Source organism: Argopecten irradians, chromosome 8 (genome assembly GCF_041381155.1).
Source record: "Argopecten irradians isolate NY chromosome 8, Ai_NY, whole genome shotgun sequence".
Taxonomy (NCBI): domain Eukaryota; kingdom Metazoa; phylum Mollusca; class Bivalvia; order Pectinida; family Pectinidae; genus Argopecten; species Argopecten irradians.
The window spans coordinates 27,027,234-27,052,125 of NC_091141.1; the positions used below are offsets into that span (position 1 = coordinate 27,027,234).

General features: G+C 35.0%; 3 protein-coding genes across 4 annotated transcripts; all 3 read right to left on the reverse strand.

Annotated features, from left to right (window-relative positions):
• Positions 1-806: 806 nt before the first annotated feature.
• On the reverse strand, positions 807-1,709 carry LOC138329811 (uncharacterized). Its single transcript, XM_069277105.1, has one exon. The coding sequence runs from the start codon at positions 1,707-1,709 to the stop codon at positions 807-809; it is 903 nt and encodes a 300-aa protein (XP_069133206.1).
• Positions 1,710-2,893: 1,184 nt separating this feature from the next.
• On the reverse strand, positions 2,894-8,719 carry LOC138330010 (glycerol-3-phosphate phosphatase-like). Of its 2 annotated transcripts, XM_069277351.1 has the most exons (8): positions 8,426-8,719; positions 8,155-8,222; positions 6,765-6,857; positions 5,440-5,577; positions 4,852-4,914; positions 4,540-4,690; positions 3,934-4,075; positions 2,894-3,231 (listed from the first exon to the last, which is right to left on the reverse strand). In XM_069277351.1, the coding sequence occupies exons 1-8, from the start codon at positions 8,502-8,504 to the stop codon at positions 3,045-3,047; spliced, it is 921 nt and encodes a 306-aa protein (XP_069133452.1). In that variant the 5' UTR covers positions 8,505-8,719; the 3' UTR covers positions 2,894-3,044. The 2 variants fall into 2 exon arrangements, with proteins under 2 accessions (XP_069133452.1, XP_069133453.1); XM_069277352.1 differs by lacking the exons at positions 6,765-6,857; positions 8,155-8,222; positions 8,426-8,719 and adding an exon at positions 5,996-6,267.
• A 4,294-nt stretch (positions 8,720-13,013) lies between these two features.
• On the reverse strand, positions 13,014-23,570 carry LOC138330011 (glycerol-3-phosphate phosphatase-like). The gene is made up of 8 exons (XM_069277354.1): positions 23,300-23,570; positions 22,185-22,252; positions 21,169-21,264; positions 20,437-20,574; positions 20,085-20,147; positions 19,134-19,281; positions 18,141-18,282; positions 13,014-14,728 (listed from the first exon to the last, which is right to left on the reverse strand). The coding sequence occupies exons 1-8, from the start codon at positions 23,547-23,549 to the stop codon at positions 14,539-14,541; spliced, it is 1,095 nt and encodes a 364-aa protein (XP_069133455.1). The 5' UTR covers positions 23,550-23,570; the 3' UTR covers positions 13,014-14,538.
• Between the last annotated feature and the right edge of the window lie 1,322 nt (positions 23,571-24,892).

A 24,892-nucleotide genomic window follows, 5' to 3' on the forward strand; every position in this document is an offset into this window, starting at 1 on the left:
CATTTTGAAAATTACAATACTTTCAATGCATAGGTTTTAATTTCTCAAGAACAAAAAGGACTGGAAATGATTTTTGGCAGTACTGCCAAAAATCATTATATTAACATTTTCAGTGTAATGAAATGAGAACATACGGTCAGACCATGAAGCCATCTTGGTGTCCACAATTTCATTGCACATTTTTACAGTGTTATTAGTAATTGTAAAGTGGTTTCTGAAGGTATATTTCCATCTAAACATGTATAAGGCATAAAAATAAAGAATTCACAGTGCATATTAATTATAACCAATGTGTTCTAACTAACGTTTTTAAGGCATTATATATGATTGTCTGTCCATTTGAATGATTTTCACAGCTTTATTCATTAAAACTTATGGTTTTAGATAGATAATTGAAGAAAAAATAACATGTCCAAATTTTCGACCAGTTACGGCACATATAACTTTAAGTTTTGTATTTTTTCGGCAAACCTCGATACCTCGGATACACTCGTAGAGTAACGTAGTGAATCAAACAGACAATCCGAGCAAGGATCTAGACGTCAACACTGACAACTAACACAAGAATATATCTGTCTACGCCTTTAATCCACGGTATATAAGTTGGCCAATGGGGATCATTTTTAGGAATAAATATGATAAGCTTTCGCTGGTACGGTGCACACAACCGCAAAACAATCGGGTTACTATATTGTCTTGAAGCACATTTTCTTACCCTAATCTTGAATTTGCCGTGCACGGTACTAGGATGTCCTTGCAAGATAATGTTACAACTGCATATATACCACTTTTGTACAGAAAATGTGTCATTTATATTCAGAAAATCTATAAACCTCGAAAGCTACAGTTTCCTGGCTGGAAGTGACCACAATTTCTTGTCTATGAGGGTTGACCACCACAGCGTAAGGACTGGAGATGCCGACAAGTTTGGACAGGATTACCCTGTCTCTGAGTCCGTCCTTGGACACCAGATGGACGTTTTTCGAGTTACGTCCGCACACATACAGGTTTCCGTCCCGATCCAGACCGAGGCCGACCGGATATACCAAACTGTTGGTAGAATACCGGAAGATCTCTACCCCCTCCATCCGCCTACCGACGATGGTATTGCTATCTTTGTGGTATAACATATTCTCCTCTTTCAGCAAGGCTAGATACGTATCGGCACCACTTTTACTCATCGACCGAATATCCTGGCCATCCGGACCCACAACGGATATAAACTTTTCTGTACCCACCACACGTGTGTTTCCAAGGAAACGGATACCCCATGCTCCCGTAGGGCTGAGTAGTCGTCCCAACGCACTGAACTGGCCATCCTTAAATGTACACCTCAATATGCCATCTTCCCTCAAAGCCACGAAGAACTCTTTCGGTTCGTTGCCTTGCGTGATATCGGTAGGTTTTCCATCCAATTTGAATTCGTCCACAAAATTATAGCTTTGGTCTACCAGAACGAGTCTCCGGTTTACGTGGTCTGTGAGTAGTAGCATCCCACTTTCTGTGAAAACCCCGGCGGTCAGGTACGACTTGCCCGACCCCAGTGAACTTCTTTGAACAGATTTGATTAAAGACAAGGTGCCAGTCCATACGTCGACTTCCTGTGAACCATCACTCTGCAACGCCGTTAACCCATCTAACGCTTCCTTGATATCGGCATCATTTACGCTGGCAGCGCTAGCATTTTCATCTAATATAGAGTCAGACATTTTGAAATTGTGCTTCTCTGCTTTAAGGTTAAAGTTGTATCATGCGAATTGATAAGTTTTCATGTACATATATAAGTTCCTTGGTACAGAAGATTAACATTCGATGAGATTCTTCCGGTAGTGTATTGAAGAGATAGCCTACACTTCCGATGTACGAAAAACGTTGACAGACATGACCGGAACTGATCACTTGAGCATACCCTTATAGACTGAACCAGGGAATATTTAACATCAATATGTAACCCTGCTAAACACTAGATGTTGCATAAATCGTTTCAATTAATCCAGATGTTTCGAGTTTGAATCCTAGCGGAGACAATTACTTTTTTGCAGAGACAATAATACTGTTTTTGGCTTCAGTATATATCTATTCTTTGTTGTAGAACACCAACAAATGTATGCAAAGACACAGGATGTAAACCCTGGGCCCAGTTTCAACAACATTTCTAACTTTAATGAATCTCTTAACTTTAAATTCCCCAAAGGAAAGTATTACAGAAGCTAGGGAAACGATCTGAAATTAAGGAGCCTTCCTTAAAATCTGCACTGCTTTTCTATGGAGAATTGAAAGTTAAGACTTTCATTAAATTTAAGGAATGTTCGCGAAACTGGGTCCTGCAGTTCAATAAACAAATTTTAATATTTATGCTGTCAAAGATCGAATAGAATGTTTAAAAGACTTTCTCCAATCAAAATCATGCCACCGATTCATATCTTCGAAGTGTTATACAGTATGCATATGGATGCTGTTGACTTATGTAGGACTTTATATAGTGTATATTTGGTTAGAACATCCGACATTGTATCATCGATATTCTAGGGGTTACTGTCACTGTCGTTATATCCACCCCTGTACTATCTCATAGTAAAATGCAGCCAGTTCTGACGTATCACAGCCCTACAGAGACTTTCTTTGATGATTACACAGAAAGCGACGCTCAACTTTAAACACATACAATATACCGTTATTCGATTCTGTTGGACCAAACTACTTGTACCTGCTCATGCGTTGTAGCAAAATTTCTTCAGTTATGCTATGACATATTACAGGGAGATAGTAACCCCTGGAATATCGAGGATAACATGTATAGGCCAAACATCTCTGTTAGAAAGCCTATGTCATGGCCAGTGTATACTCGCATGACTCGATCACGATTTTTCACATATCATAAATCCAAATCGTATGAAAAGAATAAAATTTTAATTGAACACAATAACAGGCCAGCACAGGGAACTGACTGATATATTGATATCATATTAATATGTATACACACATATATATATAAATCATCAATGTACGAAATGACATATAAATTTATCAGTAACTTAATTTCCCTATCCCTCCTGTATATACTGCCCCAGTACCCCCAGACACTCGGCGTAGAAGTCCGGTACAAGACGTCTCGTGGCGGGATCAGAAGACCTTCCGAGGGCCTCCATGTCCTCCTGAGTAGTGATCCCAGAAAGGACCAGTAGGGACTTTAGGCCCGAGTTTTTGGCCAGTAGGATGTCAGTACTGGGTCTGAAATGTAAATAGTATTATCGATCCGCTAAAAAAAGAACATTTTCATTTTATTGAAATTTTATGTCAATATGCTAATTTCAAATTTTCTTAACATGATTAATAACGCCATAAACCCGTTTGGTAAAATGCATCGGTCCCCTGCGATTCATGGTTTTATCAAAGATATCAAAAACTTAATTATACTTTGCTTAAATTAAATAAATAATAGATATGTATCGAAGACATGAATTCAATTGTAACTGAAATCAGAGCGTCTTCCCAATATAAAAAGCATAAACCCGACAACAGCTTTCAGATATACCCCCTTGTTGTTCCAAGTCAATATCAATGTCGTAATATCCACCTCTGGACAACCCTATCGTAAAACTGGAGTCACTTCAGGAGAAATATAACACGACCAATTACAAGCCTGGAGAAATCCTTTAAAAAGAGTGAAACCCAGCTTCAAAGCCATACATTGTACCGTTTATTCGATGCTATTCTACCGCACTACCTGTATCACGTGTTGTCGCCCACTGAGCCTTCAGTTTTGTTATGACATATATATATGATCCAGGAAAATCTAACTAAAATCCACAATTCACTGTGTACACTCCGTAAACCTCGTTCATATGGAGTTTAATGAGACGAGTCCATGGGTGGATATGCCGACAGTGATAGTAAACACTGGAATATAAGTAAATATACTTATATACATACGTATCTCCAACCATCATGGTCCTGGCCGGGTCTAAGTTATGAGCATCCCTCAGGACGTCAAAGATCGCAGGTTGGGGTTTACCGACGACGATAGGTTCTCTTCTCGCAGGCACCTTGATAGAAGACACGATACTTCCGGTTCCTGCCAACATTAAGAACGATGAGCATCAGGATCACGTATAGAGGTTTACCAAGAGAGGTGATATAGCAATTCATTGTCAGAAACTCGGAAAGTACTATTCTAAATCTGACAAACGGCAAAACTGTACAAATTTTCGTCGTTATGGCGTTAGGATTCAAAATATGTTCTGTTCTATCCAAACCAAAAGGCAATTGCAAGGTAGCTGGAAATGGAAATGACCATAAGAACAATATACATTAGCTCGTATTATTATATCATTATTGACTTTGCAAATAATAGTATAGCGCCAATACACAATAGCATTGATTTCACGCAAAATAGTATTGTGTTAGCACGTTTTCTGCCACTATCAACTCTATACATTGCCCAATTGTATGATTGACCATTGGCCGGCCGAAAATAGAAACTACGCAATACTCTCCTAGACCTATCAAATTGTCACGTGACTTGATACCCAGGCGTACCTGGTACGACAACGTCCTCGGTGTGGAGGGGTAGGTGGGTGTCCTCATTCGTCGCTAGAAACAACACGTGTGGACGTCGGGCGTACGACGCACCTTTCACCATCTTTATAAAACTGATGTTAGGATCGAACCCTACTAGCACACAGCTAACCTGTATACAAAAAAAATGTTGTAAATTTTGCAGCATGAATTATTGTCTTTCATTTTTATCCATATAAACCATGTTTCAAGCCATATGGGAAAAAAAGATAAAAAAGAAAATGAAATTGACATTTTACAGTTGAATTCATTATAACCTTATCTTTGTCTCACCTCTGGGTCGAGTTCCGTTGGGACGAAATCTTCTAGCCTTCTTTGATCCCCCACTGTATCAGGCTGTAGTATATAGATCAAAAGACAATTAAAGTTCAGTAACTAAACTCAATGAAGCTCGTTACTCGTGTTAAAATCAATCACTGATCAGTGTGCGTCTGATTTTGACTGAAACACCGAATCGTATTACATCTAACTAGGAACATTAGCAACACTTGATTCCGACGACACCACTGGCTTAATTTATGGAAATGGTAAAATAAATACCATTGGGGAAAGATAAACGTACTTGTCTATCATCATGTTGATGCTACAATCTTAATCAGATAAACTGCCATAGCGAAGTACAGACAAATAGTTGAGGTCAGTGGCTATGTGTCGACGTTTTCATTCTATAAATGTGTTGGTTTTTTTTAATAAAGCTGAGAAACATACCGATGTGCGCTGTAAACGTTTTTGTCAAGAGGCAGAATAAAACGAGAAAAAAAAACATAAAAATAAGCCTATGATACGACGTTTCTTTCACAGAAGGAGGGCCTCCTATATATAAACAGCGACTATTTAACTTTAAATAGCCATACGACTTACCCCAAGGCCAGTATGACGTATTCCAAACCTGTCCAACTCCTCCCCCATGGCCGGGTTCCCGACTACATACACTTTACCATTAAACTTCCGGTTGTGAAGGTACAGTGCACTGGCGTAGGCTGTACACAACACCTCGTCCTGAGTAAAACACATGTAAACTAATAAAATAACCAAGAAACACGGTTTATGTCAATATGTTACAGACAAGAACATGTAACCCTATATTGATGGGAGAAGACTACCAAATACACCTTCAAAGCGTGTTACGCCCTTTTGTATTTACAAGACTAAACATTCATATTGCTTAGTACTCATTCTTCAATTGCTCATGGCCAACCTTTCGCATCCTTCAGTTATTCACTGTCAGGCTTTTGCCCCCTTTAGTTGCTCATGAGCAAACTTTAACATCATTCAGAGACTCACGGAGAAACCTTAGCATCCTATAAATGCTCAAAGTCCAACTCTTGCATCCTTCAATTGTTTATTGCCAAACTTACGCATAAAATAGTTTAAATTCAAACTTTCGCATCTTTCAATTGACCATGATCAAACTTACGCATCCGTCTGTTGTTATGACAAAACCTTCCCATCCTTCAGTTACCCATAACCAAACCTTCGCATCCTTCATTTGCTCCTAACCCAACTTTCCCATCCTATAGTTGTTCATTACCAAACTTTTGCAAGCATCTGTTGTTCACAGGCAACTGTTGTTCACAGGCAAACTCTCTCCTTAATAGTGACTAGATACACGTGTACCGAAAAGCCGGTAATTTTAGCGGAAATGATGTTTTCGCGCTTTGGTGGATATATTGTTTGTAACATCAAACATCAAAACTAAAATCCCTAAAACACAAAAATAGAGATTCTTAAAAATATTATAACATAAGGAAACATATACAGATGAGGTTATAATACAAAACAAATGCAAGATTTCCTTCGTAAACTATGTTAACATTGAAGATTCGTTTCGCTGTTTTACCGTCTCACTCAGCGATAGTCAACTAACGCTGGTAATAAGGACGACGGCGGGAAATATAATACGACCCGCGTTATGAAAATTAACATTTAATTTACATTATTTTAGATGTGTAGAGGGTGATGACAGGCCTAGTATTAACAGTAAGCTAACAATTTTTGCGAATCTACAAAATTATCAATCTCGTTTTGCATTCCAATTTTGAAAATTAAAAATTGTTTCGAAAAGGTAGCGGGCCTTTAAGTAAATCATATATATACTCTTTTAATTTTTATATGTATTGAAACATTTTTGGTGTATTTGACCCAGGAAAGTAACCGGTTATAAATATGGCTCTCCTGTAACTTACCTCGGTAGCATTATAGCCATACTTATGACAGATATTTAGGTAGTACTGTCTTGTATCATTACTGTTGTTCGTTAGGTAGAAAACTCGTTTCCCCTGTAAATTGAAAAATGTCAATTAAAGCAGGTATTACAAAAGTTTGTTGATAAAAGAATAGTGAATGTAAGAGACAAACTTTAGAGCTCGCGCGAAATTAAATTTATTTTCAATGTTAAAACTGTTGGACCAATGGACACAAAACAACACATGTAACAGATGCATTCTTTGTCGCGTCATTGCCGTAATTTTCATATAGGCCCCTAATATTCTTTACTCTAATGGCATTTTTTTTCATCATCTTATCATCAGCTATTCTTTTCAGTATCCCCGATATTCTATTGGTAACTATCACTGTGGTTATAGTGGATATAACGTCAGTGATAGTTACCCAGGGAGTATTGAGGATGTCTTCTCAGCAACATTATCTGCAACTTCTTCATACGACCAAATGTATTACTACAATTATATCATTATATTTGGTAATCGTGTGGTGTAGTAGTCAAGTCATTCGCCTTTTATCTAGCCGACCGGGGTTCGATCCACGAATTAATAGGTCAGGGTCCGGTTACTAACCTGTAAATTATTTAATTTTCAAGGAAGGATGTACTGACAGTGATATTAACCCCTGATATATCGAGAATGCAGTGTGTCTGGAACTATAATAATTTAGCGAGTTAACACAATTAAAACTTGAGGGAGACACAGCACAGCCTTGCTGCATTCTTTTTTAATACCAAACGCATGCGTGACGCATAATGAGGCTCATTTTAGTTGACCTTAAAATTGATGATTGTCAACTTTGTGAGTTAAAATATATACACGACCTTCTTTTATCCATCGTATTCAGAGTTACACTAACTCGCTCGTCCTCCACAACCTTTATAAATATTTACTATATTCAGTGTACATGTACATGTAACATACGTGTATGTGCATGCTCGTAATATTGAAGATGCTCCCACGCCTACATAGCTTAAATGATATTCATTATTTGAACTATAATTGGTGTTTAATCGTGTATATGTATCTCTAAGTAACACAAACAAATGATATAAAATAATTCGTTTTGCCTTTGGTGCATGCGCAATTAATACTTCATTCCGTACAGGATATAGTGCCACGGAATTTTTTCGAGATGCAATTAATTATTTTTCATATTTTTAACTTCACAAGTAAAATTAGAAGCACAAACTTTCCAATGGTGATAATGGTGTAAAGGAAGTAATCTTTGTAACTGAAGAAAAATACTTTATCGTCTGTTTTTGATAGTGAAAAAAATACCGTTTGTCGGCGGAGGAGCATCATTAAGTACAAGTAACGTGTATTTCCTATATTTAGCGTAATATATACTCGCCCGTGATTTCAGCAGCTTTATCGTCTCCACGCTGCCTGGGATTGCCTCTGAATTTTTCCACAACACACCTAGACCAAAATCCAAGGAATCAAATATTGCAATAAACAGCAGGCTCAGTGCTAATTATATATTTAGCTCACTAGTGTACAGTAGGTAGAACAAGTCTGCATGGTTTATGTACATAACATTATTCCGTTACACATATTACACCAAGTGATCATTTACAAAGCAATACCATATAGCAAAGGTGCATGTATGAACCCCAACTCACCGAAACAATCAAACACAAAGTTGTCTGTTGACTCCATGATTTCCTCCGTGACTTTAAGATCGACATGTCTACAGGCCATGGTAAGGGTGTCGTCTGCTAATGGTTAGCTAGCTAGGCTGAATAAAGCTACATGTAAAGGGCATTGAAGAATATATTTACCAAAGTATATCTATGCAGCTACTGTACATGTGGTTCTGAACTGTCACGGGGGAGAAAGCGTGATACAGTATAATTGTATACCATAATAGATGTATGTTACATTACATGAAGAGAATGACGATTTCCACTTTGAGACGAGTTACATAAAATTCCATGTGCAGTATGGAATTTCTTATTGTATGTTACGTCATGTGCCATTTGAATCCACAATGCATTATACAGAATATTAATGATGCACGTGTCCTATTCATCTGGTTGCTTCCACGGACATTTACAGACTAAAAAAATAATCTGACAGCGTGTCTGGGTAATAATATATTCAGAGAATACTACCAACACATCAATTATTCAAAACACAAATAGACCAATTTGCTATCTGACTTTCTATATATAAATGTAATTTCGTGGAAGAACGTTTACATTTGCATGCGCTTAATTGTTGACGTCATATCGAATTCAAATCAGTAAATACTCTTATTGAGCATTTTAGAACAGCAAGGAAGTTAAAATTCGATTCAGATATACAAATGTATTCACATATTGATATTCGAATGAACGGCTTATACCAACTGATAGATATTTGCATTTTCTGCGTGTCATCAGTTTATGTATGTAAATGTAGCTGGCCGATATAGAGTCTCTGCATGTATTAGACAACATATTCAGGTTGTTGAATTGTGTACAATTGCCAAGGAATCGCTTCAGAGATCGTACACAAAACACCGTAAAATGACAACAATGCGAGTAATACGGAACCGTACCCTGCAAATTCTTTAATATTCACGAGGAGAAAACGGTAACGCATAACCTATAGAGATACCTAGGCATGTAGAATGATATACAGACGCACGGCTATAGATACATATATTGTAAAGCAAATAATTTCCATGCCGCTCGGTAATATGCCAGAAACATAAATATCAATTACGAATCTTTGATGAGGTTCATTTGGTGTTACATGTACACATCGCCCGAGTCGAATAAAGGGTAATATAACACCGTATCAACCGAAATAAATTAATTATAAGAAAAGCGTTGGCCAAAGAACGACAACCTGAAGAATGCCGCGTTTGTGCACTGAAGTTCACAAAGGAATATGTTCTCTACTCGGTCTTTCTGAAAATGGAAACAACGAAAGTTAATATGCTATATATTGAACGTCACGTGACTATATATTAGTAAATGAAAGTAGTTGAAAACCGAATAATAAAAAAATGCATAATTTTTAGTTTAAGCATTATATAATGGTTTGATATGACCAGTTTATTTACCTGTGCTTTATTTTGAAAATCATACAATCAAAACCGCGAAAGTGTATTTTCTTTTGTTCAAATATGACTTCAAAATATATTTTTTTTTTATTCTCAAACATTTACTCACACTATCTGAAAATTATTGAAATATTATATATAAAGTCATTTTCCTGTATTTAGCTATTTTGAAAAACAGGGAAAAAAACCAAGGCACATACGTGGGTACATCTGCCGATCGTAAACATGTCGGAATTTCCAATCTATATATTTAATGTTTCTGGTTATGTGTTAAGAAATCACAACATTTTAGCATATTACTAAATTACTGCACGATAACTTACTGCACCATAGTACTTGTGTATATAAAAGTGGTAATTTCTGTTACTGCTTATACATAATTAGCACTCAGCATAAAGGGAGTGGGAGTGGGACGACTGATTCGCCCGTTGTTAGTATAATGTGACCAGGTGGGGTGTTGCTTGGTGTCTTCAGAATGCTTTAATGATATGCCAATATAAAAAGGACAAGAGTTCCATTATACAAGAAGACACAACACAAATATACCTCAGTCTCACAAATAAATGGGAGGTCATCCATACATAATCCTGGCTGTTAATAGGACGTTGATTAATCTAACAAAGAATTAAACAAATCATTCAGGGTTAACAAGAGCTGTTTGAGAACAGCAAAGCTCGTCTCAGGAATTTTGTTGATTTAAATCAGGTTCCTTGTTTACCAGTATTATAAAATATAGCAATGACATTACATAACTTAACTTTTCAGCCCAATGAGCTCTTGAAATTACAAAAATTAAGCAGTTTCCCCTTTTAAGAGATTGTCAATACCTAATTATAATCCTAAACGATTGCAGAAATCAATGTCAGCTGTGACGGATAACAGTTTTTCAACACTTACACCAAAACCTTACCCTGGCTATTTCGGCTATTAGGCGTCTTGAAATTATCAAAATCCAGCATTTGGTTCCTTTGTATGTTTGTCCACACCCGTAACAACAATTATAATCCAAAATGATTGTAGAAATCAATGTTACTTGTTATAGATAACAGTTTTTTAACACTTACACCAAAACCTTTCACCTCGGATTTCCAACGCTGACACGGGAAAGATTCATAAGCTCCCTCTCTTTGAGGTGCGAGCTAAAAAGGCCAAAACATGAATGGCTTTTTCACTAATGGCCGAAAAGCTATGGTGTTGCGCCTGCATGTTGTAGCTTATTTGGATAAGGACTACTAAGGTTGTTCACATTAAGTTAACAAGCCTTTATGATGGCAGCCACAAGTCGTGTGTAACAGTTGACCTTCATTCAAGGTCACAGTAGTCAACTATCCAGGAATCGTTTTGTATTGCAAAAATAAGAAAGTCATCAACTACTACAAGGTGATTGTATAGGATGATAAACCAGCAAATACCTCATTATTTTTTTTTATATATATCTTTATTTCTTTGATACAATATCACTATCACGATACGCTGTAAAAACGTTTTGTAGACTATCATATCTTTATATTTAAATTTGTTTATACAAATTGTTGCATAAGCATTCAACTAAAAAGAATAATTCCACTGCCATAATTTTGTTTAACTTATTTTTTTATAGCCACAATCACGCAGATACCAAACACCAATTCTCCAAAACATATATCTCAACAATGAAATTCATAATATTCTATAATGTACTTTAAATTAATCAAAAAATTGTTTTCTTCAAACAAAATGACAATATGAAGTAATGAGCTGATAATTACGTAGCAACTTTACCGACATGTGTTCTTGCACAATAAAACGAGAAAGCACTAAATATTACAATAATTTGGTAAATATATGTTTAGACTATTTTGTATTCATCCCCAATATTCCAAGGGTTACTGTCACTGTAGATCATCTAAGATATTCCAGGGGTTACTATCACTGTTGTTATATCCACCCCTAGACCATCCAAGATATTCCAGGGGTTATTATCACTGTTGTTATATCCACCCATAGACCATCCAAGATATTCCAGGGGTAATTATCACTGATGTAACATCCACCCCTGGACTACTTGTAGCTATGTCGTAGTAAAACTGGAGGCAGTAGCGGAGAAAAATTTACCAATCACAGACCTGCAGAGACTTCCTATGAACATGATGAAGATTACATAGAGTGACATCAAACCCACAAAGCCACATATATTATACTATTCACTTCTTTTTCATGAAATGTCCAAACTACCTGACTCATCTGTTGTCTCTCACAGAGCTTTTAGTTGTTTTGCTATGAAATAGACTTGGGTTGGATATAATGGCAGTGATAGTAACCTTTGAATTTTGAGGATGATGTATACTATTTACTTGTTTTTCATTACAGAACAAATTTATCATGAAACATAAGAGTTCAACATAAGTCAATAAATTGCCAGCAACTTCAGTCATCACAAACACCAATTCTCCAAAACATATATCTCAACAAATTATAATCATATCTAAGGTAACAGTGACCTTGAGCTTTGACCTCAGGTCTGAAAAGATACATACCGGTAAATGTACATTTTGTATGAAAGATGTGCATTAAATTTGGAGCATTATCAGCCCAAGGTAACTTGACTTGCCACACATACAGAAATCATTTTTCTGTTTATAGATAATTTATAAATAGCTGAGGTAGAGTTAACATAAATTCTGGGAGAGTTGGTTAATCAGACACAGAAAGTAGTAAGTTATAATTGTTACCTTGTACAAGGACACATACATAAATGTATCATCTATTGTCCATTGTACACAAACACAGATATTTGGTTCAATCACAGGTCACATAGCTATGACCATACAACAGCAGCCACTTATAAAAGCATGCATTAAAGTCACCGGGTCCATCATTACAACTTTGAAACTGTCTTCTTTCTTAAATTTTTAGCTTCAACATAAAAATTGGATTACTAAAGAACTGAAAGTACATATAGATCTGTACAACTGATATACAGGAATATCAAAGATTTTATTTACCCAGGTACCGGTAATAGCCACAAATTTAATTCACATGGACAATTCCTTTTCATATTTGTTGTGGATTTCATACTATACTGTCTATACTATCTTATTATTATTATTATTTTTTTTTTTTTTTTTTTTTGGTTTTTTCGTAAAAGTTACGGTCACGGATTAACCATATGCACCATATTGGTTTTTTCGTAAAAGTTACGGTCACGGATTAACCATATGCACCATATACAACCCCAAATTTTGTTTTATTAAAGATGCTCCACCGCCATAAAAGAGCGTAAAAGATATTCATCATTTGAACAATAATTGGTGTTTAATCGTGTATATATATACATGTATGTCTAATTAACACAAAAAATAATATAAAATAATTTATTTCACCTTTGGTGCATGCACAATCAGTACTTCATTCCATATAGGATATAGTGACATGGAATTTTTTCGGGATGCAATTAATTATATTTCATATTTTTAACTTGGAAGTAAAATTAGAAGCTCAAACTTTTCAGTGGTGGTAATGGTGTAAAGTAAGTAACTTTTGTAACAGAATAAAAATACTAAATCATCTGCTCCTGTTTTTGATAGTGAAAAAAAATACCATTTGTAAGCGGCGGGGCATCTTTAAAATCATACAAGAATTCCACGGAAGTGGATGTGTCACCCGCACAGCATCACAAAAAATAAGATAGTTATTTACAGTTGAAAATATTGTTAATAATTAGGTGAAGATATCAAATCCCGTAACTCTTGCAAATATTGATGGATTTTGACAAGTATCAAACCCATTTTAAATCTCATTAATATAAAGCAATACACAAAATTTGGTTGAAGTTATATAGCGGAAACCATGTTTTGACGATTTTAAAGTCCAGTAACTCTTGCAAATATCGACGTATTTTGACCATTATCGAACCCATCAAAGATCTCATTGATATAAAGCGATACATGTACATCAAATTTGGTTGAAATCGGACAATAAATAATAAAGTTATTGAGCGGAAACAATGGATTTATCTGTTTTAACAATTTTAAAGTCCTGTAACTCTTGCAAATATTGACAGATTTTGACCATTATCGAACTCATACGAGATCTCATTGATATAAAGCAATTTATGAAATTTTGTTGAAAATGGACAATAAATATTTAAATTATCGCACGGATAACATGGATTTATCTGTTTTGACGATTTCAAAGTCCTGTAACTCTTGCAAATATTGACAGATTTTGACCATTATCGAACTCATACAAGATCTCATTGATATAAAGCAATTTATGAAATTTTGTTGAAAATGGAAATAAATATTTAAGTTATCGAGTGGAAACCATGGATTTATCTGTTTTGACAATTTTAAAGTCCCATAACTCTTGCAAATATTGACGGATTTTGACCATTATCAAACTCATATGAGATCTCATTGATATAAAGCATTATACCAAATTTGGTTGAAATTTGACAATAAATAATTAAGTTGTCGCACGGAAACCGTTTCCCAGACGCCGACATAGTGATATCTAAGTGTCGCCCTTGCGTTGCAGGCGACACAAAAATCGGGAAATGTTTACCCTTGAAAATAAACCGCTATTTGATATAACAGCAAAAAGAACTGCAGCACAAACACACATATGATTTTGATTTTTTTATACTTTCTCAAAGTTTCTAATAAATAACTTTATAAATATATTCCTAAGGATCTACAAACATCAAAGAGAATCTGGGATGTGTTTTCCGAATTCCCAAAGACATTTCGCGACATGGTCCGGGAGATTTCGTGTGATCTCCGTGTCTGTGGACTCTTTGTCTCTATCTAGATCTTCCTGGCTCACTACCCCAGATAGGACCAACAAGGAGTGAAGTCCGCAGTTCTTGGCCAAGGCCATATCTGTGTTACATCTGTTTGGACAGAAAACAAAAATATGATATTAACCTTAAAGATTGGGGATGGGGTATAAAAGGGAGACAACTTGGAGAAAATGGCTGGAAATACAACCAATTCTGCATCTCTCACTTCACTTTCTTGAAAACATAAAACTTAAATTCTGTCATGGTTGTTATTGTTTAGTAAGGAATTCATATATGATATTAGTTTTATGAACAAAATTATAAATCAGGTACTTTTTCAATTTTAGTAAGTATTATATATATATAAGGATCAGGTGCCTACATGTCAATCACAGTTTGAATTTGCTGTTAGCCTAAGCAGAAGTTTATAGTGGAAGTTTACAGACATGTACTGTTGTTAGGGTGTAGACTATGCATGCTGAGTAATCAAGTCACTGTACCTTATCTCTGTTTTAGCAGGTATTATCCAGAAACTCAGACACATACACATAAATCCAATTAGCAGATTGAATAACACAGACATATGCAAATTATATAAATTTCTATAATGTTTCTAGTATAGAAAATATTACTAAAATTGATTAGGATGGTAGAATCAACAAATAGGTGTATGAAGATTACAAATCCATTGGAGTTAAGAGCTATTTCCAAAGATATGTCCCATGTTTGCTACATTTTCTGGATTAGGAAACCAAAAGTGCACAAGATTTACAACACAGTCAGGCATTATTTCACGGCGATAAACTAGTTTTTGGGTAGCAGAGCTGCTAGTTTTCTTTCAATATATCTCCGACCATGAAATACATTGCTATGGTAAAGGAATGTCCAAAATCGCCTGTGCAATTCCTTCCTTCAACTTCAATTAATTCTTAATTCTTATTAATTCACTCATCAGTTTGAGTTGAAACATCTTTTTTTTTGTACTGTACGCTTGAGTTTTTCACAACAATCATAAGATGCCATAGTGTGTTATCTATGGCCCTTTTACTGGCTGTCTGGAGGGAAAGAGTTGGTCACTTTGTAGGGAGTGGTAGGGTACAGCAGAAAGGTAAATGTTTCAGAGGGATGCTGAATGATGGATTAAATACAACTTGAAAACCAGCACTACATTATATATTTTATCTAAAATTTATAATACTTCTGTCTGTAAAATACAGCAGTGAATGTGATACAAAACCAAACTTTTTATTTCATTTAATGTGTAATTTTATGTGTTTCTTCAATAAGGAAAATGATGTTCAATAAATACACAAATATTTCCTGACCGGTACTTCTGGTCCCAAAGCAAGTGTAGGGAATTCATAGTGATGTAACATATAGTCATTCAGTTATTTACAGTAGACTGAAGCGCAACATCGTCTCATTTATATAGTTAACCTTACTGAAAATTTACGATAGTCATGGAGGAAAAAAGAAAAACACCAGCATGTTTTAAGATGGAAATACTGGGAGATGAAACAATGAAAAGGGCTACAACAAAAAATGCATAAAGTGAGAAACTTGATATTTAGAAAGGCAGGACACCCAGTGAACAATGGAGACATCATGACTGAAGTATTGGAATATTTTCTTCAGGGACAAAAGGGCAATTAAAACCAGGAAAGAGTTCTAAAGTTCAACACCTACGGTATACCTACACGCAGAGGAACAAAAATCGGATATTTTCTGACTGCACGCGTGTCTTAAGAGAAATTGATTAAAGTCACACAAAAACACTCTCTGATATGCCAAGGAAATGTCCATTTTAAGAAAATTGCAATGAAAGGACATGCAGCTGTAGTCTGATTGAGCTGTAATAAATACCTTCACCGTATCTACCCAAAAACAGATACCTGGTGAATTACAGAATGTATCATGGAATGAAGTTTTATAATATTAATTCTGCAGCCATCAGAAATGAATATGAGGACAGTATTGAGACAGCAGTATTAGAGGAAGTGGCAATTAAGTTACCGTATTCGACCCAATAAGCGCCCAGAGCGTTTAAATTTAAAAAAAAATCATAATGAAAAGATGCTGATAAGACAAAATTATTGCAAATCTATACAGTTTTGTGTAGTTTTGGTCTTCATTTATGCCTGGGCAATTGAAATTGAGGTCTCAAAAAGGAGAGGGTGCTTATAGGGACATGAGCTCATATTGGGTCAAATACGGTACGAAGAATTAATAGATGGCATAGATGTTATGAGTGATGCTAGACATGTGTGGAGAAAGAATACCAAGGATACTAACTAGTGTTGTTGTCGCCATGGGACAAAATTCACACAAAGTTCGATTCTATGCCATATTCATATTACAATGGCAGACAACCCAATTTCCCAACAAAAAATTGGGGACTGAAAAGTTTTATGAAAATATGGATGAGAAACCAACCTCAATAAACATTCACACACATGACAGAAATCTGGCAATAAACAATTTGTTAGAGAGTCAAAGTATTCAACAAACCAAATTGACAGCTGGCATTCAACCAAAAGTTTGAAAAAAGCATTGTGTAATGCTTCAACAGATCCAGCTTATCATGCATCACTTCTTCAAGACAAAGTTGAAGCCACACTAACACATGCTTTTTTAAGCATAAGAACATGCAATGTGGATCCCGATCTGCTTAAACAAAACCTGTTGAACATGATTAAACATTACAAAGGAAACAAAGGATACTGAATGTCATAATGAAAGCAGATGTAGAACAGACAAGAAGTAATATGAACCATCCAGACAAATTCTTTCAGACAAAATTGCTACAGAACTTCTGTTTAAAGTTACCACAAATTCAGTTTTATAGAAATCTCCACAGGATTATGTCCTTGCACATGATACATGTTATGTTGAAAGATTCAATTACGTGATGAATATTTTTCATGACAAACAGATTTCAGTTAGCACCAAAACAATATAAAACATGAACAGAACTTGTAGCTTATTTTTATTATATTCACTGCAACTTCTTGTTTCTTTCACTATGAACTAAATTACTCTTTCCTTTTCCGACACATCTCTAGATCTGCTAAATTTTGGGTTCACAGATGGCAGACTTTAATCCCATTCAATTACGAATACAATTACCTACCCCTCCAAAAATCATCTGGAGCACTGTGACCTCTACAATCCCTGTGACCTTGGTTGAAGGTGAAGGTCATGGAGCATTACAGACAAACTTGATTTGCCATTTGAGCATAATGATATCTTCATACAATATCAAATGAGGAAATTTTAGAACTATACACGTCAGATACAACTGTAAACCAACTTTCTTTTGCTTGCATATTTCACAGTCAATCAGAACTTGCAAAAAATAATTGATGTAAAAAATGACAACTACAAGAACAAAATGTAACAGTTTTTAAAAATAAATCGCAAAATTAAATAATCATGAAATATGAAATTAAGATGTTGCAGAAAATAAATCGGATTATATATACATAAATTTGTTTTGTTCTGACACCAACAAATCTATACATACCTGTCTCCCACCATTAGTGTTCTACTGGGATCCAGCCCATGGGCCTCTTTCAGGACATTGAATATTGTAGGGTTGGGCTTGCCTATTACGATAGGTTCCCGCCGAGCTGGGGTCTTAACAGCTGCAACTATACTCCCAGTACCTTAGACACCATACAAAGGAAACAAAAGGTCTAATATACCTGTATATACATTTTTACAACATGGAAAGCTCTATTATAATGAGCCCTCCACCTCTGGGTCATGGGATTCGAACTCATGACCAAGAGGTGGAGAGCTTATGGAGATATATTCTCTTAAAGTTATATATGTGTTGTAACTGGGTGAACATTTGACATGCTATTTTATTCTTCAGTGTAATCTTTTGAAAACCATCAGGTTTGATGAATTAAGCTATGAAAATAATTCATATAGAAAGATAAACATGTATGTTGCCATATAAATATTACAACACAGAATTAATGCACTGTAATGGAAACAATCAGGAATCACTTTACAATTACTTATAACACTGTAAAAATGTGAAATGGAATTGTCAACCACAACTTGTCTTCATGGACTATCTGTATGTACTCATTTCACTACCCCTAGCTGGTATGTTGTAAATGAAAAATTCTTGATTTTAGCAGTACTGCCAAAATCATTTTCAGCTCTTATTTGTACTTGTAAAATTATTGCATTGCATTGTAAGTATCATATTTCTCAAAATGTTGGTAATTTTTGGTTGTGAATAGAATATTAAAACTCTTTTTGATTCGTGAGTATGAAAATTACAGATATAACTTTATAACTGGCAAATTCTATAATGATCCTGACTGTTAAAATGATACAAATTAACATAAATCCAAACCCTAATTAATCAATTCACTGTCTGCTACTGAATGCCACCCTAAACCACACTGTGAAAGTTATCAAATATTACATATGGATTACACCATACATCTATCATAACCAGTGGTCAATCGGTCAAACCAGAACTAAGAGAACCGCTCACCTGGGATAGTGACCTCACTCCTGAGAGGCAGGTGGGAATCCTCGTTTGTTGCTAGGAACAACGCACCTTCTTTCCTGGCATATGATGCCCCCTTCACCATCTTGTTCAGACTAAGGTCAGGGTCAAACCCAACTAATACACAATCTACCTATAAAATAAAAGTCCAAGGTCAAGGTCAAAGCCAATCATTACCAAATCTTCCTGTATAATAAAAGTCAAGGTCAAAGCCAACTAATACACAATCTACCTATAAAATAAAAGTCCAAGGTCAAGGTCAAAGCCAATGAATACACAATCTGCCAATATAATAAACAATAACAATATCATTGCCATTTAGGTTCATAGAAGTTTGATAGAAGTAGCTCAATTGTTAGAGCATCTAGCTGAAGTGTTTGGTGGTCCCGAGTTCAAACTCTCGCCTGGCCATGCATTTTCTGTTTCTCTTACATTTAGTGTCACATTTTAGTGTTTTCTTCTTTTCCAATAACTTTTCTACAGTATTCTCCCAAACTAAGCAAAGAAAAATAGTTTCATCAAAAATTCTGCAATGGTTTATAGTCAATATATTTATACAGTCAAACCTGCTATAAAGGACATCTCTAGAGAAAGGACGCTTGTCTTCATAAACGAGACTCATCAACCCCATATAGTGCAATTTACTTATATGATTGTCCCCTACATAAAATATACCTGTCTAAGGACAGACTCATCAATACAATTTGGTGTTATTTACTATATCATTTACCTCTAAATAAATGATACCTGGCAATGGTGCAATTTACTACATAATTTACTTAATAATTCAACATAAATAATATAATTGACCTCTGTATAAAAGATACCTGTCTAAACAGGACATTTTCACTATTTCCCTATGGTGTCCTTTATAGACAGATTTGACTGTATTATATCCTCTATTCTAGTAAATTACCAAATGTTACAAACACAAACCTCTGGGTCAAGTTTTGTACTGGCAAAATCTGTAAGTAATGACTTGTCTCCCACAACATCAGGCTGAAGAAAAATACAAAAAGAAGATTAATGTAATTGAATATCAATTTAGTAAAGATTATTAATGAAAATAGTTCTATAGTATAATCAATCAAAGAAAAGGAATAAATTTCACTCTGTATCTCATCGCCAGAAAAAACTGTGATTAATATAACTACATTGATAGTAACCCCTCGAGTATTGAGGTTGGGGTAGATAAAACAAAAATAACAGTTACGTCTGGAATATTGAAGATGATTGATATAAAGCCGACCACCATAGTCTTATGATAGAAAAAGTAAACGATATTTACCCCAATGCCTGTATGTTTGATACCGAAGTTGTCCAGCTCCTCCCCCATGGACTTGTTTCCAACCACATACACCTTCCCCTGGTGTTTCCTGTTGTGGAGGTACAGGGCCGCAGCGTAGGCCGTACACAGAATCTCATCCTACCGAATAAGTTATTTGTTTTCATCAGTAGAGAGAAACCTGTGAAAACTGGCCCTTAATGTTTAAACCATATCTATTCTAGCTTTGCTTAATTTTCCTCTTATACAATTATAATAATTAAAACCTATGTGATCTGGAATGCGTCTTTATCGATCATAAAACCTGGACTCGGTGGGTATACTGTTTAGAGAAGTTTTATGGTATATACCTGCAGTTCAAGAACAAACACAATTTTATATGTTGAACTAATACTTTAAAGTTTATATACAATTTAGAACATTTACATGAAGAAATTTTAAATGAATATTTTATCAATTTGAGGTTTAATGGTTATCAACTAAAGCTTTAATTACTGGTGAAACTTACTATACGTTTTGAAGTTGTTTATATAGTTTGAGAAACTGGAACTTCACTTTATCTGTATACTATGCTTAAATTAAAATTCATGTTATGAAAATTGTGTAAATCATTTAAAGTAAGATTACTTTTTTTGTGGATTTAATGACGTTTTACTTTCATTGTTTACAGTATAACTTTCAGTTCCGGAAGAGGTACAAAATTTTAGCCCAAAGCAACTTTCATACAACACTCACCTCTACGACTGGGAACCCTAACAGCTTCTCACACTTGTCCTTGTATTTTTTCCTGGTGTTTGTGCTGTTGTTGGTTATATAATACACTTTTTTACCCTGAAAGCAACACAAAATATTTCAATTTTTAATTCATTAGTAAAGCCACTTGCCTTAGTTTAGAGCCTTGTCTTGTAAATCAAAATAGTGTACAAATACATTTTCTGTTCTTATAATGTAAAAGACATTGGAGTCGATCATTACAAGAAAGAACAAAATATATTTTGGCCAAAACATCCATCTGATATAAATATAATAATACTAGACAGACCATTAGGCTATGTGCTGAGACATTAGTAAATAGTTCCATGTTCGGCCCAATAAGCAACCCTGTAAGCCACATGACCTATTTCCAGGTAAAAAAAGTTGTAAATAGCCCATAACATACTCATCAGTTTTTTGTTTATTTGATTTCTTTGCAAATTGATTTAAGGCTTACTTGTGTAAAACATAAGTCATAAGTTTGTCATTTCTAATTAGTATCCCCTCATTTTTTTCAATTCAAATTTTTGAGCCATAAATATAAGTACTTATTGGGTTGAAAACAGTAACTTTGTTATCAATTAATAATGGTATCAGTGAAATAAAAATATTGTTGTTTTCTTTATTTATTCATCAATTTGTTTGTCATATCAGATCATATATCTCAATCTAGAGCTGCTCCTCTCAAAGTAAGTCCACTTATGTTACTGTATTCCACCCTACAAACACCCCTCTCCCTATTTTGAAGCCTCCATATGCATTTTACTACCATGGCCTCAAATTAATTGCAGTACAAAACTAGGTAAATCATGATGATTTCCTTATTTAGTTGCATTTGCAAATTGATTTTTTGGCTTCGATAATTAGTGCTACAATTTTGTTAAAGTTAGTCAAAATTTGGACCTACATTATATTGTACACGTATAGCTACATGTATTATGCCCCCTTCATTTGTTCAGGCACTTTATATGTGATTGTAATGATATACAATAACTTACCAGTTTCTTTAAACGTTTTAACGTCTCTGGACTGCCTTCTATAGCTGTGAGTCCATCCCACAGAACACCTGGAAAAAACAAGCTTATATGTGTGCAAGTTTTATATTAAAGCTATTTATTCCAACAGTTATGTTCAAGGTATAACACGACGAGAAATATTAATTTTGAATCACTTCATACATTGTGTCCTTAATTTATACTTTTTGTCAAACAAACTGCAAGTTTCTTAATGTTTTACATCTAGTATTATTGTAATATATACAGTATCAAAACTTCAAGTTGACTAGCCAGATGCGTTTGACACCCCTTTAACCTTATCATGTATAAGTTACATATTATGACCCAGCCAGCCAGTTCATGCACATGCAGTGCTAATGTTATGTAGTGGCATTGGACTGGGTCGATCATCGGTGACCAGGTAGCTCAGTTGGTAGAGCACTCAGCTATATAGTGTTCGGAGGGTCCCAGCTTCGAATTCCAGTCTGGCCGCTACATTTTCTCCTCTCCTGTTACAGAATTGGCGCCCAACTAATTAACCCACATTGGTGGTTGTTTGGAAGGGTCTTGTATGTCTTTGAGGGCTAAGACTTTGAGAACGATGGGAGGAGTGTAACTGATATTTATACATTACATGCAGATGTATATTATACATGTACATTTTGATATATTAGGAACTCACATTCAGATGCCTATTTCTCTCTTTTATAATTGTTATAAGTAATAACATAGTGCAATATAATACGAGTTTGCTCCCTTGGCACGTTATCTGTAATGTATATAACACATGCTATATCATGTGATCGGAGACATACACTTGACACGACTTGTTACTATCCAGTCTTATGAGACCTAATAATTATAGGTTATTACGTAGAATTATAATAAGAAATTCAGAAAAAGAGAATGTGGGCGGATCCCGGATCTCCGTGACGTACATTGTTTAGTACATCAAAAATGACACATGTAACTTATACATAGAGTAATTATAACTTACCGGTAATGTTAACACGCACATTTTAAATTTCACGACCGATCGATGATAAAATACATCTTCTTAATCAAATCCAAAAACTTGTTAATAAAAGCAATCAAAGAACTACATCTCTAAGTCTTACCGTCACAATCGAAGACAAAATTATCAACATTATCAAGGATCTGCTTAGCAGACAGCTCGGTGACTGGACTGCATGCCATGTTTGACAGAGAGTTAGACAAAGAGAGATAACTCCAAGTGGATAGGCGTTTACTTTGCTGAAATATCAATTTCGTTGTTCTTGAAATAATTCCCATAAGCAAAATACACAGCTTGGTCTTCTTTCTTCGATTGGCGATCACTTTCCAAGGTGGGTACCGTTGATAGCACATGGACTTATAGATATACCGCAGTTTCGTACTTTTCAACCGGAAATGAATTCTAAAAGTGAAAGTAAAAGTGAAAGTAAAAAACATTTTGAAGCATTTCTTTCTGGTAACAATTTACCTATAAAGCCCTTCTATGGGCCTAATCCAAGAATCCGGTGGTAACCTATTTGGATATAATACAATGTATATATTACATGTTATATAATATGTGAGACCTTTGATACATGTGCAATCTATGTATTCAGTATAATAAATGAATATTTTTAAGGTACATGTATCTGCTATGCGCGTCTCTTAGGTCAATTTTGGCCGGACATTTTTTATGTATATTCTATATGTATTTTAAATGTGTGACATGGAAATAAAATATGTATTATTATTATATTATTATAAAACAAGGTATTTACTTACATGTACCTTCCTCTTTTATTCAGGGGATTTAGAATGGTTGCAATTTTTTAAGGTGCTGCATTCATCAGCAAAATACTATTCATGATATACATATGTATATACTGACCCAAGGTCAGTTTTCAACGTTGAATAATATGGACCTTGAATATGCGTGTCGTAGAAAGTTGATTGTGGCGTTTAAAACTGACAGTTCGGAGAGATACAATAAAACAGATTTATTTTTTAAATGTGCTATTGCTATTTGACCTGAATAAAATATCTGAAATACATGTATAAGAACTATTTTTGCTGTGATTTCATGGAGAAAAGGGCGGGATTAAGCTGCAGTCAATGGCGCGCTTTTTCTGAATTGCTGTTGTGCATGGATAAACATGACGTCAGTATAATTTTGACGGAGAATAACACACAGTAAATGACTGTATCTGTCATTCTGGTTGATTTTATTGTCCAAAGAAAATATTATAAACATAAGGATTGACCTGTTACTTTGCTTCGTTTATGGGATGTTAAACCCAATAGAGCACGAGGTAAATTGCGTAAACGCGAAATGATTAGATGGTGACAAACTAATTATTTTTGTATCCGATTTCAATTACTGCCCTATAACGTGGTATTTTTTATTCGGGTTATAGTAAATCTACATCTGAAATGAAATGATACAATAAAGGTCATGGAGATTCATTTTCGATGTCGTTAAAAGTTGCATAACCAGCACAGAGACCAATTCATAGTAGTGTGTACATTGACTACAGTATGTGGTAAGAAAAAAATAACTTCATTAAGATATATCAAAAGAAAGTGTATTTATCGTTCTGTTATAGTTTTCTGTTCTTCTGAAAACTATCGAAAAACTGTCTCGAAAACTTGTTAAAGATGCAGCGCCTTGTTTATGTATGCAGCCTAGTTTTGAAGCATGCAGTGCTTTGTTGAAGTAT

What these genes read in the sequence shown, in the direction of transcription:
- LOC138330010 (XM_069277351.1), bottom strand. Translation starts at nt 8,504, where the DNA reads ATGGCCTGTAGACATGTCGATCTTAAAGTCACGGAGGAAATCATGGAG. An exon ending in CTTTGTGTTTGATTGTTTCG is followed by an intron (nt 8,223 to 8,425) that starts GTGAGTTGGGGT and finishes ATTTTGGTCTAG; the next exon opens with GTGTGTTGTGGAAAAATTCA. An exon ending in CGAGGACGTTGTCGTACCAG is followed by an intron (nt 4,076 to 4,539) that starts GTACGCCTGGGT and finishes TAATGTTGGCAG; the next exon opens with GAACCGGAAGTATCGTGTCT.
- LOC138330011 (XM_069277354.1), bottom strand. Translation starts at nt 23,549, where the DNA reads ATGTGCTATCAACGGTACCCACCTTGGAAAGTGATCGCCAATCGAAGA. An exon ending in TAAAACGTTTAAAGAAACTG is followed by an intron (nt 21,265 to 22,184) that starts GTAAGTTATTGT and finishes TGTTGCTTTCAG; the next exon opens with GGTAAAAAAGTGTATTATAT. An exon ending in TCAAACATACAGGCATTGGG is followed by an intron (nt 20,148 to 20,436) that starts GTAAATATCGTT and finishes ATTTTTCTTCAG; the next exon opens with CCTGATGTTGTGGGAGACAA.
- LOC138329811 (XM_069277105.1), bottom strand. Translation starts at nt 1,709, where the DNA reads ATGTCTGACTCTATATTAGATGAAAATGCTAGCGCTGCCAGCGTAAAT.